Consider the following 14,094-nt stretch of genomic DNA (forward strand, 5'->3'; position numbering starts at 1 on the left):
TGCATCTGAAACCCTGCTACGTGCCTCTGGTGAAGAGTAAACCTGCAACCTCGAGGACAGTGAGGAAATGGTCGGAGGACGCTTATGAGGCGCTCCAGGGTTGTTCTGAAGTGACAGACTGGCAGGCACTCCGTGAGCCACATGGAGAGGATATTGATGGGCTCACAGAGTGCATCACTGATTACATCAACTTCTGTGTGGACTGCAATGTTCCGACAAGAACTGTCCTTTGTTATTCAAATAACAAGCCATGGGTGACAAAGGACATTAAGGACATCCTGAACGCTAAAAAGAGGGTGGTTAGAGATGGAAATAGGGAGGAGCTGAGGGCAATACAGAGGGACCTGAAAGCCAGGATCAGGGAGGCTAAAGACAGGTACAGGAGGAAGCTTGAGTGGAAACTCCTGCAGAACAACATGAAAGAGGTCTGGAGTGGGATGAGGACCATCACTGGGTTCCGGCAAACTAGCAGCAGAGGAGCTAAAGGCAGTGTGGACAGGGCCAATGAACTTAACTTGTTCTTTAACAGATTTGACATTGTGGCCCCTGCCCATCCCCCACATGAGTTATCTGTTGTCGGCCCCCAACCAACACATATTCCACTCTCCCCTCCTACCCCTCCTCACACTCCCCCACCCTGCTCTCATGACTATACCCCTTCCCCACACGAAACCACCACGGTGGGCTTCACAGCTGAACAGGTGAGAAGACAGCTGAAACGTCTCAACCCAAGCAAGGCTGCAGGACCGGATGGTGTCAGTACCAGGGTGCTCAAAGCCTGTGCCCCTCAGCTATGTGGAGTACTTCGCCATGTCTTCAACATGAGCCTGAGGCTCCGGAGGGTTCCTGTACTGTGGAAGACGTCCTGCCTCGTCCCTTTGCCGAAGACGCCGCACCCCAGCGGCCTCAATGACTACAGACTGGTGGCATTGACCTCCCACATCATGAAGACCCTGGAGAAGCCTGTTCTGGAACTTCTCCAGCCTATGGTCAGGCCACACTTAGATCTCCTCCAGTTCGCCTACCAGCCCCGACTAGGAGTTGAGGATCCCATCGTCTACCTGCTGAACTGTGTCTACGCCCATCTGGACAAGCCAGCGAGCACTGTGAGGGTCACGTTTTTTGACTTCTCCAGTGCATTCAACTCCATCCACCCTGCTCTGCTGGGGGAGAAGCCGACAGCGATGCAGGTGGATGCTTTCCTGGTGTCATGGATTCTTGATTACCTGACTGGCAGACCACAGTACGTGTGCTTGCAACACTGTGTATCCGACAGAGTGATCAGCAGCACTGGGCCTCCACAGGGGACTGTCTTGTCTCCCTTTCTCTTCACCATTTACACCTCGGACTTCAACTACTAAACAGAGTCTTGTCATCTTCAGAAGTTTTCTGATGACTCTGCCATAGTTGGATGCATCAGCAAGGGAGATGAGGCTGAGTACAGGGCTACGGTAGGAAACTTTGTCACATGGTGTGAGCAGAATTATCTGCAGCTTAATGTGAAAAAGACTAAGGAGCTGGTGGTAGACCTGAGGAGAGCTAAGGTACCAGTGACCCCTGTTTCCATCCAGGGGGTCAGTGTGGACATGGAGGAGGATTACAAATACCTGGGGATATGAATTGACAATAAACTGGACTGGTCAAAGAACACTGAGGCTGTCTACAAGAAGGGTCAGAGCCGTCTCTATTTCCTGAGGAGACTGAGGTCCTTTAACATCTGTCGGACGATGCTGAGGATGTTCTACGAGTCTGTGGTGGCCAGTGCGATCATGTTTGCTGTTGTATGCTGGGGCAGCAGACACCAATAGAATCAACAAACTCATTTGTAAGGCCTGTGATGTTGTGGGGATGGAACTGGACTCTCTGACGGTGGTGTCTGAAAAGAGGATGCTGTCCAAGTTGCATGCCATCTTGGACAATGTCTCCCGTCCACTACATAATGTACTGGTTGGGCACAGGAGTACATTCAGCCAGAGACTCATTCCACCGAGATGCAACACAGAGCGTCATAGGAAGTCATTCCCGCCTGTGGCCATTAAACTTTACAACTCCTCCCTTGGAGGGTCAGACACCCTGAGCCAATAGGCTGGTCCTGGACTTATTTCCTGGCATAATTTACATATTACTATTTAATAATGTATGGTGCAACTGTAACGAAAACCAATTTCCCCCGGGATCAATAAAGTATAACTATGACTATTCCCCATGACAGCATGTGTTTCCAACCCATTCCAAATGATGTGCCAGTTGCTAGGTTGGCTGTTCCCTTTACAGCAGGCTGAAGGGCTTGTTTCCTAGCTATATAGCTGTATCATGAGTAGCAATTTAGAAAAGTCACAATACATGACAGTCATTAATCCTACAGCCAGGGTAACCAAACTGACAGGGAGATGGAGACCAAAGGAAGCTGTTGGGGAAAGTGGATGGAGTCACAACTGCAGGGATTGCCAAAGTGGCAAGACATGGAAAAGAGAAAAGCTAAACATTGAAGCATATTATTTCAATGGAATTTAATTATTATTGCATTTTTTCTTAAAGAGTTTGCAACTAAATTATTTGCAATAGCTAAAACCCAACACCAAAAAAAAAGCAAATGAAGACATTGTCAGTTGTAGCATTTTTCTTGCTACCATTGGAGAATAATTCTGAATTCCCAACTATATTAGCACTCTACAGTCCTTCAGTAGTAATTAGTTGGGTACAAAGCACTCTGGGACACCTCAAAGTCAAGAAACATGGTGTATAAATGCAAGCCTTGCTCTGAAAGCAAGGACCTGTGTACTCTTGGCTGAGGTTTTCTCTTCTGTCAAGTGGTGTTCTGACATCCAGAGTGTCTTTTCGGGGGGAGAGAGAGAGGGAGGAAAAAAACATGTGACACATGGCCATTCAAAGAAGGTGCCAGAGGACACTGGCTATTGATGGGTAATTTGCATTAGCGAGGACGATGCCAAATGGAACTGGCTAAATGGACAGAAAGATAGTTCCCAGTCCATCCACAGAGCAGCACAGCAGCCCCCTCCCTTCATACAGAAGAAAATGACAACAGACAAGGTAAACAGAGTCACAAGGAAATAGAAGAGTCTTTTTTCATCAGTCACTGGGACGATGGTAAATGGAGTCAAGTAACAGCAGACCAGTGCAGACATATTCATCAGCAGAAAGTTTCCCACTACAACTGCTTGGGAAGGGAGGAATGGCTGTGGGTAAGACTACATCATTTTCAAGTCCTAGCTCCCCTGAAATTGGCTAGTCCATTTCCATAAACCCCTCACTGGTCCACCACCCAGGCCTTCTTGAAGCCAACTAGCACCTGAATGGATTAACCTGCAACATTAGTGAGATATTTGAGAGAAGGAAAAACCATTATTAAAACTTTAAAAGTGATGAATTAAAAGAAAATAGAAACTATTTTAATTTTAATACAGCAAAAACTTAGTAAGATTCTTCTCCAGGACTTTGTCTAACTGTGGCTTGGAGATGCTGAGTCAGAACAGAAGGACTGAGTAAAAAGCCAAAAGCACAAAATCTCTGAAAATGACTTCTTGCTTGATTGAAAAGGGAGACTCACACAGAGAAGAAAATTAAAGACTTTCCATGTGATGACACAAGTGGAGGATGGCAGAATGACAACTCGCGGATACCTCCTTTTATTTACCCCTCGATCGTGACCCCACTGAGGAGCACCAGGCCATTGTCTCCCACACCATCACCGACTTTATCCGCTCAGGGGATCTCCCATCCACTGCTACCAACCTTATAGTTCCCACACCCCGCACTTCCCGTTTCTACCTCCTACCCAAGATCCACAAACCTGCCTGTCCTGGCAGACCTATTGTCTCAGCTTGCTCCTGCCCCACCGAACTGGTTTCTGCATACCTCGACACGGTTTTATCCCCCCTTGTTCAATCCCTTCCTACCTATGTTCGTGACACTTCTCACGCTCTTAAACTTTTCGATGATTTTAAGTTCCCTGGCCCCCACCACTTTATTTTCACCATGGATGTCCAATCCCTATATACTTCCATCCCCCATCAGGAAGGTCTCAAAGCTCTCCGCTTCCTTTTGGATTCCAGACCTAATCAGTTCCCCTCTACCACCACTCTGCTCCGTCTAGCAGAATTAATCCTTACTCTCAATAATTTCTCCTTTGGCTCCTCCCACTTCCTCCAAACTAAAGGTGTAGCTATGGGCACCCGTATGGGTCCTAGCTATGCCTGCCTTTTTGTTGGCTTTGTGGAACAATCTATGTTCCGTGCCTATTCTGGTATCTGTCCCCCACTTTTCCTTCGCTACATCGACGACTGCATTGGCGCTGCTTCCTGCACGCATGCTGAGCTCGTTGACTTTATTAACTTTGCCTCCAACTTTCACCCTGCCCTCAAGTTTACCTGGTCCATTTCCGACACCTCCTTCCCCTTTCTAGATCTTTCTGTCTCTGTCTCTGGAGACAGCTTATCCACTGATGTCTACTATAAGCCTACTGACGCTCACAGCTATCTGGACGATTCCTCTTCTCACCGTCTCTTGCAAAAATGCCATCCCCTCCTCGCAATTCCTCAGTCTCCGCCGCATCTGCTCTCAGGATGAGGCTTTTCATTCCAGGACGAGGGAGATGTCCTCCTTTTTTAAAGAAAGGGGCTTCCCTTCCTCCACTATCAACTCTGGTCTCAAACGCATCTCCCCCATTTCACGTACATCTGCTCTCACTCCATCCTCCCGCCACCCCACTAGGAATAGGGTTCCCCTGGTCCTCACCTACCACCCCACCAGCCTCCGGGTCCAACATATTATTCTCTGTAACTTCCGCCACCTCCAACGGGATCCCACCACTAAGCACATCTTTCCCTCCCCCCCAACTCTGCTTTCCGCAGGGATCGCTCCCTACGCGACTCCCTTGTCCATTCATGTCCCCCCCATCCCTCCCCACTGATCTCCCTCCTGGCACTTATCCTTGTAAGCGGAACAAGTGCTACATGTGCCCTTACACTTCCTCCCTTACCACCATTCAGGGCCCCAGACAGTCCTTCCAGGAGAGGTGACACTTCACCTGTGAGTCAGCTGGGGTGATATACTGTGTCCGGTGCTCCCGACGTAGCCTTCTATATATTGGCGAGACCCGACGCAGACTGGGAGATCGCTTTGCTGAACACCTACGCTCTGTCTGCCAGAGAAAGCAGGATCTCCCAGTGGCTACACATTTTAATTCCACATCCCATTCCCATATGTCTCTCCATGGCCTCCTCTACTGTAAAGATGAAGCCACACTCAGGTTGGAGGAACAACACCTTATATTCCGTCTGGGTAGCCTCCAACCTGATGGCATGAACATCGACTTCTCTAACTTCTGCTAATGCCCCACCTCCCCCTCGTAACGCATCTGTTACTTATTTTTATACACACATTCTTTCTCTCACTCTCTTTTTTCTCCCACTGTCCCTCTGAATATACCCCTTGCCCATCCTCTGGGTCCCCCCCACCGTCTTTCTTCCCGGACCTCCTGTCCCATGATCGTCTCATATCCCTTTTGCCTATCACCTGTCCAGCTCTTGGCTCCATCCCTCCCCTTCCTGTCTTCTCCTATCATTTTGGATCTCCCCCTCCCACTTTCAAATCTCTTACTAGCTCTTCCTTCAGTTAGTCCTGATGAAGGGTCTCGGCCTGAAACGTCGACTGTACCTCTTCCCAGAGATGCTGCCTGGCCTGCTGCGTTCACCAGCAGCTTTGATGTGTGTTGCTTGAAGTTCCAGCATCCGCAGAATTCCCGTTGTTGATGGCAGAATGGTGCCCAGCACTTGTACCTTATTGTGGGTTAATAGTCTGCATATGCCCGCCCACGAGGGGCAGCAAGGATCCCAGCAGAGCAAGGGTTTGTAATCTCCTTAGGATGAGCAGTTCTTCCTGCAATTCCCATCAGAGAAAAAAAAGGAAAGGTACATCACATCCGGAGTTTCACCGGTTAGCGGACGATTTCCCTCCATGCCTCTCTGACGTAGTGGGGAACCGCATACAAGGCAAGTTACAGCAGTAGTTTGCCATTGCCTTCTGCTGGGTGAGTTTCCAAAGAGATCACCAGCTCGTAACCCAGCACGGATGGAAAGTGTGCAGAGGAGCAGGCTGGATTCGAGCTCGGGACCTTTCATCCCGAAGTCCGGCACTAACGCCACTAAGCCACCAGCCAAGTCTATCATCAGAGAACAAATCTAAATTATGCATGTCTTATTACACCACATGTTTCATTTTGGACTGTAGCTAACGATTCATGCTTAACCTTCAAGTGTAATTTTTGCAATGTACCACTCTGTCACTAGCAGGAGTTTTAATTGAATGGAGAGCAAATTAGTTTCCGAGAGCCTGCTCAGTCAAGCTGTGAGATGAATTGAATAGTTCTCTCTGGCAGAGCTGTGATAAACTGAACAATCTCTCTTTGTTTTGCAAAATCATTAGATTGTGGGGCTCAGGGAAACAGAAGTTCCTGCTCCAAATTCCATTAAGAGAGTCTGCAGTACTACTGTGCTGGACACCATCGCAACTGCTCACTCATGCATATCTGTCCCATTGTATCTGGAGAGACCCTTCACATCCTCTGCCTCCAAAACCCATTCAACCAGTTTGCCAGGAGACTGGGAGGCATTATTTTATCTACTGGCCAAAACACGCAACCCATTCTGGACCCTGCCTCTGCTCTGCAGTCAGCTGGAAATTGGACAGAGTTATTCAGTGGTCAGTCTATCACAGACCATGAGCTGACCACCTCCTCTGCTCTGCACCAAAGAACAAAAGGACATCATCGTAACAGAAGAGCTGGTCTTTTTGGTTCCAAATCAAGAAGCATTTTTTTTTGTACAGAAGTATATTTGAAATTCTCTCTTGTCCAAAGTGAAATACTGGGTTTCAAATGAAATAACTGAGTGAGATTAACAGTTCTTTTTAATCTAAAGGCGTTAATGTTGAGAAAGGGCTCAAACACCTAAACAGTCTATTCGCCACACAGATGACCTGAGCACACATTATAAAAATACTTCAAAGTTCATGATTCATTTGGTAAATGATAATGTACTCACAGAGCATTGCTGCTGGTAGATGGCTTGGGCATTCTGTAATTTCTCTGCAGTTTTGTAAAAACTTCTAGAGGCTGAAACTCAGGATACGGAGGAGAACCTGAAAAGGAAAATGATCAGAGCATCAGGTACCGACAATTCGGTGGATGGTCAATAGTGTGTGACTATCTACTTCTGTGATGATACAGCACTTTGAATCAACAATGTATCACTTGAAACAAGCAGTGACAAAAGTCTGTCGTCAACACAACCTTACATGTTTCTAACTGAAAAGATTAAAGATAATAGGATTAAAATTAATATAAAAATAACGACTTTTTCATTTGCCTATTGCTTTTCTCCGGCAGTAAGAAGCCAGCCTCAAACCAGCATTCTAACTCTACAGATATTTCATCTCAGAGAAATAATGGAGACAGGAACACCATTTGCAATTGCTACATTTCCAAGTACTTAGAGGGAGGAGTCCTTTAAACTGTATAGTAACAAGGGGTTAAGATCCATTGGTTAAAAATCACAAAACAGAATAAGCATTAAAAGGAGAATAAGGAATTTAGAATACATGAAGCTAATTAGGTTGTACTGTAACATACCCAGAGTGATTATTTCATAGACAAGAATCCCAAATGACCACCTGCAAAAAGAAGAAGTCTAAGTACAATTGTTCACCATTCACATAGAAACAGGTTCACTTTCTTCAATTAACTAGTTAATACATGAAAGAATTAGAAACTTAAACCAGCTAATATAACATTCTGTGACACACTACTGGTACATCTCGAGCCCAGTTCCCTCCCTCATTGCACCTGCTCATGAATCATTCTACCAATGGCGACAAGTCCAAAAGGAATGATTCTTTGAACATACACAACGATGACCAACTTGTATTCAGAATCTTTATTGTGCCCATTTCCCCACTGTGCACCCATAACCCATCACAGGATGTTCTGCACCCACTGAACCCTCTCTTCCATTCCAGCTGAGAAGCATTCTTCTACTCACGTGTCACTCTTTTCTGTGATTGGCAGCTTCATGATTCGCTCCGGTGCAAGCCATTTAATGGGAACCTGGGCTGCTTTGTGGGATGACAGAGTTCTAGTTTTGTAAACATCAAAGGCCAGGCTCAGGCCAGTTAGCTTAACAGTGAGATCGCTGTGGATCAAAATGTTCCTGGCAGCAACATCCCCATGGATTAGGTGGTGCTTTGTATTCAGATATTCCTGTTCCAAAGGGATACACAGTCTGAATACAATTTTAGATGCAATTTTGAGGTCTTATTCAACAGGGTTTAAGTAAAATTGGAACTGTGATTCTGCTCGGAACCTGATTAATATTTAATCTGTGGATTCCATCTCTGCCAATGACCAGCTCATAGCCCAAATATTTCTATGAGATAATGGCAATCACAACATCAAAGATAATAAAAAAAAGCTTTGTCTCAAAAACTTGCATGCTAGCTAATTCTGAAACTAGCTTAAGCGCCACCAGTGATTTAAAAATTGTCTGTCATCAATCCTTGCACACCACTGAGTCACAATAGCTTAAACAGAACTCCTGCCCAAACAATACATGTTTTCAGAAGACAACATATAAAATTTACATTTTCTTTATACAAATGCAGATTTCAACAAGATTGCTTCTGGTTCTTAAAACTTCAGTGAGTAGGATCCCAGTTTGTCAAACCTTTCTAGGAAGGATGATCCCTCCAGATCAGGATCATCCAGTGAACTTTCTCCAAATAAATTATAACCTTCCTGAAAAACGGTCGGTGTGGGGGTTCAGAAACCTAATTGTAACATTTTACAGCCTGTGCCTAGTACAGTAGAACACTTCCCTGTTTTTATATCTCAACTACCTTGAAAAAGAGGACAACATTCCATTGACTTTCAACTTTCAATGCATTCCTGTGATGGTTTTCTGTGCACTACTGACCATTGTCTGCTAACGTTTGGAATCATGAAATTCATGAAAATCAAGAACTACATTGATAAAATTGCCCAAGTAGTGGATTTGGCATACATTAGTACAGAAGGTAATGGAAAAACCCTACAACGCAGTTCAGGAGATCAGAAAGCACTGCATTTTGATGACAAAACAGATAATATAGTTCCATTTAGAAGAAGGGTTAGAGGGTGACATCACACAGCAAGATACGTATATAAATATTAAAAATGGGTAGAGATAATTATAGTAATCTCAAATTATAACACTTTTAATTTAAAACACTGCAAGACATTAACACCAAACACTTTGGATCAAGTTCACTGACACTCACATATGATGCAAAGTGTAAGAGATAAAAATTAGCATGAGACTTTCTGCTGGAGCCAGGCAGGGAGCAGGTCAGGCAACTTCAGTACGGACTGAAACAGCTCAAAGGTCTTTCACCAGAACATTATGCAAGCTCTGGTTTACTCTGCTGCTGTTACTCTGCTCGAGTACACCCTCAATTTTCACCTTTCCATTCATAGTGAGAAAAGGAATATTTATTTTATTTTATTTAGAGACACAGCTTGGAAAAGGCCCTTCTGACCAAACAAGCTGTACCACCCATCAACCCATCCATTTAACACTGACATTTCCAAGGACATTCAAAAGTTCTCAAAACCTGTTGCATATTTTGGAGGGGTGGTCACCTGAGATGTCAAAGGAGCCCACTTGCACCCAGCAGGGAACCACAAGTATTGGTGAGGTAACTGGTCAAAGAACTGGCTGACCATTTCACCAAAAAAAGCACCTCCTTCTGCATAGTAAACACCCATCTAATGAAATCTGCAATTTGACTGTACAATACTAGTATGGTGCTGTAGAGTGCACAGTGTACTCAAATCTCTGGTGTGGGAATTGAAGCCTCGAACCCTCTGAGTGAGTGGCAAAAATATTACCACTGACTGAGTGATGGCTGACAGCTAAATGATGCTTCTGGAGAACACTTCCAGGCTGGATTCCTGTGAACTGAACATCATTAAGTTCTCCAATGACACGACTGTGGTAGGGCTCATCAGCAACAACGATGAGACAGCCTACAGAGAGAAGGTGTAAGAGCTCGAGGCCTGGTGCTAGACCAGTAGCCTCTTCCTTAAAATCAACAAGACAAAGGAAATGGTTATCGACTTCGAAAGAGATCACACCTCCCTTTACGTTCGTGGTACAGCAGTGGAATTGCAAGAAGTTTCAAACTCCTGGGAGTGCACATCACACACAATCTCTCATGGACCCTGAACACACCCTACTCAGTCAAGAAAGCTCACCAACGCCTCAACTCTATTTTCTGAGGAGGCTGAAGAGAGCTGGAATTTGGACATCGATACTCACGTCATTCTACAGGTGCACGGTAGAGAGTATCCTTGGTACAGAAACTGCACTGTTGTACACAGGAAAACTCTACAATGGGCAGTCGAAACGGTCCAGTGCATCACCAGCACCAGCCTGTCATCAAGGACATAGATACAGAAAAGTGTCGCTGAAGGGCCAGTAACATCATGAAAGATCCCATACACCCTGCTCACGTCCCACTCCCACCAGGGAGGAGGCTACGTAGCATCCACGCCAGGACCACCAGACTCAAAAACAGTAACTTTCCCCAAGCAACAAGGCTGATCAACACTTCCACCCACCAACTCCACCATTACTCTATTATTTCCCATCAGTCACCTTCTGTACAACTTAGTGTCAGTTTATGGACATACAATCAATGTATATAAGCTCTCTTGTGTATTTATATTGATTGTGTGTTGTTATTGTTATTATGTTCTTTCTCTTTTATGCTTTTTTGTGCTGCTTTGGATCCAGAGTAATCTCCTTTACGTGAGTACAGGAAATAACGTTAAACAATCTTGAATCTAGACCTATTTTGAAAGATGCACATTGAACTGATGATGTGGCGGTGCCTTTAAACAGGTAATGCAATCAATCGGTACTGTACATATTGACACCTCTTCACGCACTAAAGGTTTTGCACTCGTTAAATCCTTCAGGAAGACAGACAAATTGGCTGAATGGGCAAGAGACAATTTTTTAAAAGAAATGTGTGGAGGTTATACACTATGCTTTCTACCAAAGAAAGGGGCAACATAAATGGCATAACCGTTCATCTGTAAGAACCAAGGGGGATGGGTGTACTTGGGCACAGATCCTAGAGTATATCAGGGCCTATCGGGAATGTGATAAGTAAGTCAGGTGGAAGTTTGGGACTCAAATAGAGGCAAATAATGAAAATGTGGAGAACTTGCATTAAGCCCATTAAAAAGCACTAGTGAGGCTAGAAATAGATGTCCCAAATTCAGAGATAGGCCCAGCTCCCTCCGCTCTTGCACAGCTTTTAGGGTCCTGCCATCCATGTTGCCTTTCTCTATGATTTCTGCCAATGTGCATCACTTTACACATTTCCTTATTTTGGCCACCTAAACTCAAAGAGGATATGAACCTTTTAAACAGCGGAGAGAAAGCACTTCCCCAGAATTATTCTTATTCAGTAATAGTCCAAGGAAAAATAAAAGTTTTGGATAAAGGCTGTGATTTTTGTTTAAATGGAGTGTAACTACAATCTGGATCAGCCTGTAGGAGTGGTAATTGCAAATGGTAATTGCAGGACTAAGGCCAGAGGGCAGAGGAATGGGCAGAGGAATGAGACTGATGAGATTGCTCTGCCAGGAACTATGTAGGTCAAAGGACTTCTGTACAGTCACTGCAATTCTATGACAACTTATCACCGATTTCCCACTAACACTAAAGACAATTCTATCCTCATTATTTGCAAATTGACACGTATTAAAATTTTATTGTATCTTTAGCTAATTACATTTGAAAGCAACAAAACTAAAATTTAAACAAGGCTTCCTTGTGAACACAGTCACTGAGTCTCATCCTCAGCGTCATAGATTTATACAACATAGAAACAGGCCTTTCAGCCCACTGCATCCAGGCTAACAAAGTTATCTATCCAAGCAAGCCCCACTTCCCTGTTTGTATCATATCTCATTGTACCCTCTCAACCAGCTCAATCCATTAACCCACCACTCCCTGTGGGAAGAAGTTGCCCCTCCAGTCCCTTTAAAATCTTTCTCTTCTCATCTTAAATCTAAGCCCAGTAATTTCACTCACCATTCACCTTACTTCTTTCCCAATGATCTTATACACCCCTAAAGTCACCGCTCAGCCACCCTCGCTTCAGGGAAAATGTCCCAGCTGTTGGAATCCACTGTCTTCTTTATACTTTTCTTTAAAAATAGGATATTAGATGAATTAATGTAAGACTAAAGTCATAGTCTAATCATAATTTGTACTTTTTTTAAATAAACAAACTCATGTATTTTTCACAGTATGTGGTAGTTCATCCCCACTCACTGGCAGAAAGTGGTACAGCCGTTACAAAACAATATATCATCTTCCTCACTTTTCATTGGCACATTACCATGCGATGTAATTGTGCAACCATTGACCGGTTTATTCTTATTCAAGAAATTTCTCAGCTTGATTATGAAAGTGATGAATTTTTCAGAGGCACCATTTCTTCTCTGCCTTCCTCACCTTTGCATTTCACTGAATCTCTGCTTTGCACCTCAGCTCTTCACTTAGTTTCAAATGTCTGCATCTTTGTTTAAACTTTAAAATGAGCAATTGTTAAGAATTAAAATTCCTTGCCATTCTTGACAATGCTGAGGATGTTCTACAAGTCTGTGGTGGCCAGTGCGATCATGTTTGCTGTTGTGTGCTGGGGCAGCAGGCTGAGGGTAGCAGACACCAACAGAATCAACAAACTCATTCGTAAGGCCAGTGATGTTGTGGGGATGGAACTGGACTCTCTGATGGCGGTGTCTGAAAAGAGGATGCTGTCTAAGTTGCATGACATCTTGGACAATGTCTCCCATCCACTACATAATGTACTGTGTGGGCACAGGAGTACATTCAGCCAGAGACTCATTCCACCGAGATGCAACACAGAGCGTCATAGGAAGTCATTCCTGCCTGTGGCCATCAAACTTTACAACTCCTCCCTTGAAGGGTCAGACACCCTGAGCCAATAGGCTGGTCATGGGTCTTGGCCTGAAACGTCGACTGCACCTCTTCCTAGAGATGCTGCCTGGCCTGCTGCGTTCACCAGCAACTTTTATGTGTGAGGCTGGTCATGGACTTATTTCCTGGCATAATCTACATATTTACATACTACTATTTAACTATTTATGGTTTTATTACTATTTAATTATTTATGGTGCAACTGTACCATAAATTTCCCCCAGGATCAATAAAGTATGACTATGACTATTGACCCCCAGAAAAACCTTTACAATCAGAAAATTACAGAAACCCAACACAGGCTTTCTTAAAACTCAAACCCACCAAGTCCTGGTAAAATGCTTATAAACTGGAAGTGATAGGTATTGCTGAGAACTCATGAATCAACCCTTAGACCAAGAAACCAGCTAACACAGGAAGCCATGACCCGTTGAATCATCTCCTGAGCAAAAGGCGTTTTCTAAAACATGGCAAGAGAGCACGATGCCTTTGACTGATCTGGGAAGTGTCAGCCACTTTGTGTATAAGTATTGTAAAACTGTATCCAACCAAAGGGCTTGGCCTCAGATTCATTAATCTAGCACTTCAAAATAACAGGTATTTCTGTGCCCATGAGGAAGTCCCAGATGTGCTGACAACTTGTGGCAGCTTTGGCAACTGCACCCTGTTACTGCAAACAAAGAAATACCGAGCTCTGTAATTCCCCGACACTCTTAGGGAACAATCTCAAAAGTTAGGCACAGCACAAGGCGTTCATTTTATTGCTGCACGGCTGCAAGGATTATTTCTTCTCAAATTTTACTTTCTTTTTATTAGAAAAATGGCTTGAATAGTTTTCAAATTCTTCCAAGTATTAGAAAATTCCAGCTTTTTGACAAGTGGAACCACAGCTTAGCTGGTGGTCAATGGCCTTTTGATCATACCTGGCACTTCCCCTCACCGCACAGTGGTGGCCCTGGCCTTGATGGAAGCTGGCTTCTCTTCGCAAATTGCTTCTGCAGGCATTAAGTGAGCAAGTGTGTGT

At 44.4% G+C, this 14,094-nt stretch overlaps 1 protein-coding gene across 1 annotated transcript in view; it reads right to left on the bottom strand.

Moving 5' to 3' along the window:
- The window catches only part of si:ch73-206d17.1 (tyrosine-protein kinase STYK1), an 83,507-nt gene that overhangs the window by 22,473 nt on the left and 46,940 nt on the right, over positions 1-14,094 (bottom strand). The window contains exons 7-9 of the mRNA XM_063033159.1: positions 8,058-8,275; positions 7,649-7,689; positions 7,062-7,158 (exon numbers count right to left, since the gene is read on the bottom strand). Of these exons, the coding sequence (XP_062889229.1) occupies positions 7,062-7,158; positions 7,649-7,689; positions 8,058-8,275 (356 nt within the window). The remainder of the gene's footprint in view (positions 1-7,061; positions 7,159-7,648; positions 7,690-8,057; positions 8,276-14,094) is intronic.

Source organism: Mobula hypostoma, chromosome 25, assembly GCF_963921235.1.
Source record: "Mobula hypostoma chromosome 25, sMobHyp1.1, whole genome shotgun sequence".
In the NCBI taxonomy this organism is placed as follows: Eukaryota; Metazoa; Chordata; class Chondrichthyes; order Myliobatiformes; family Myliobatidae; genus Mobula; species Mobula hypostoma.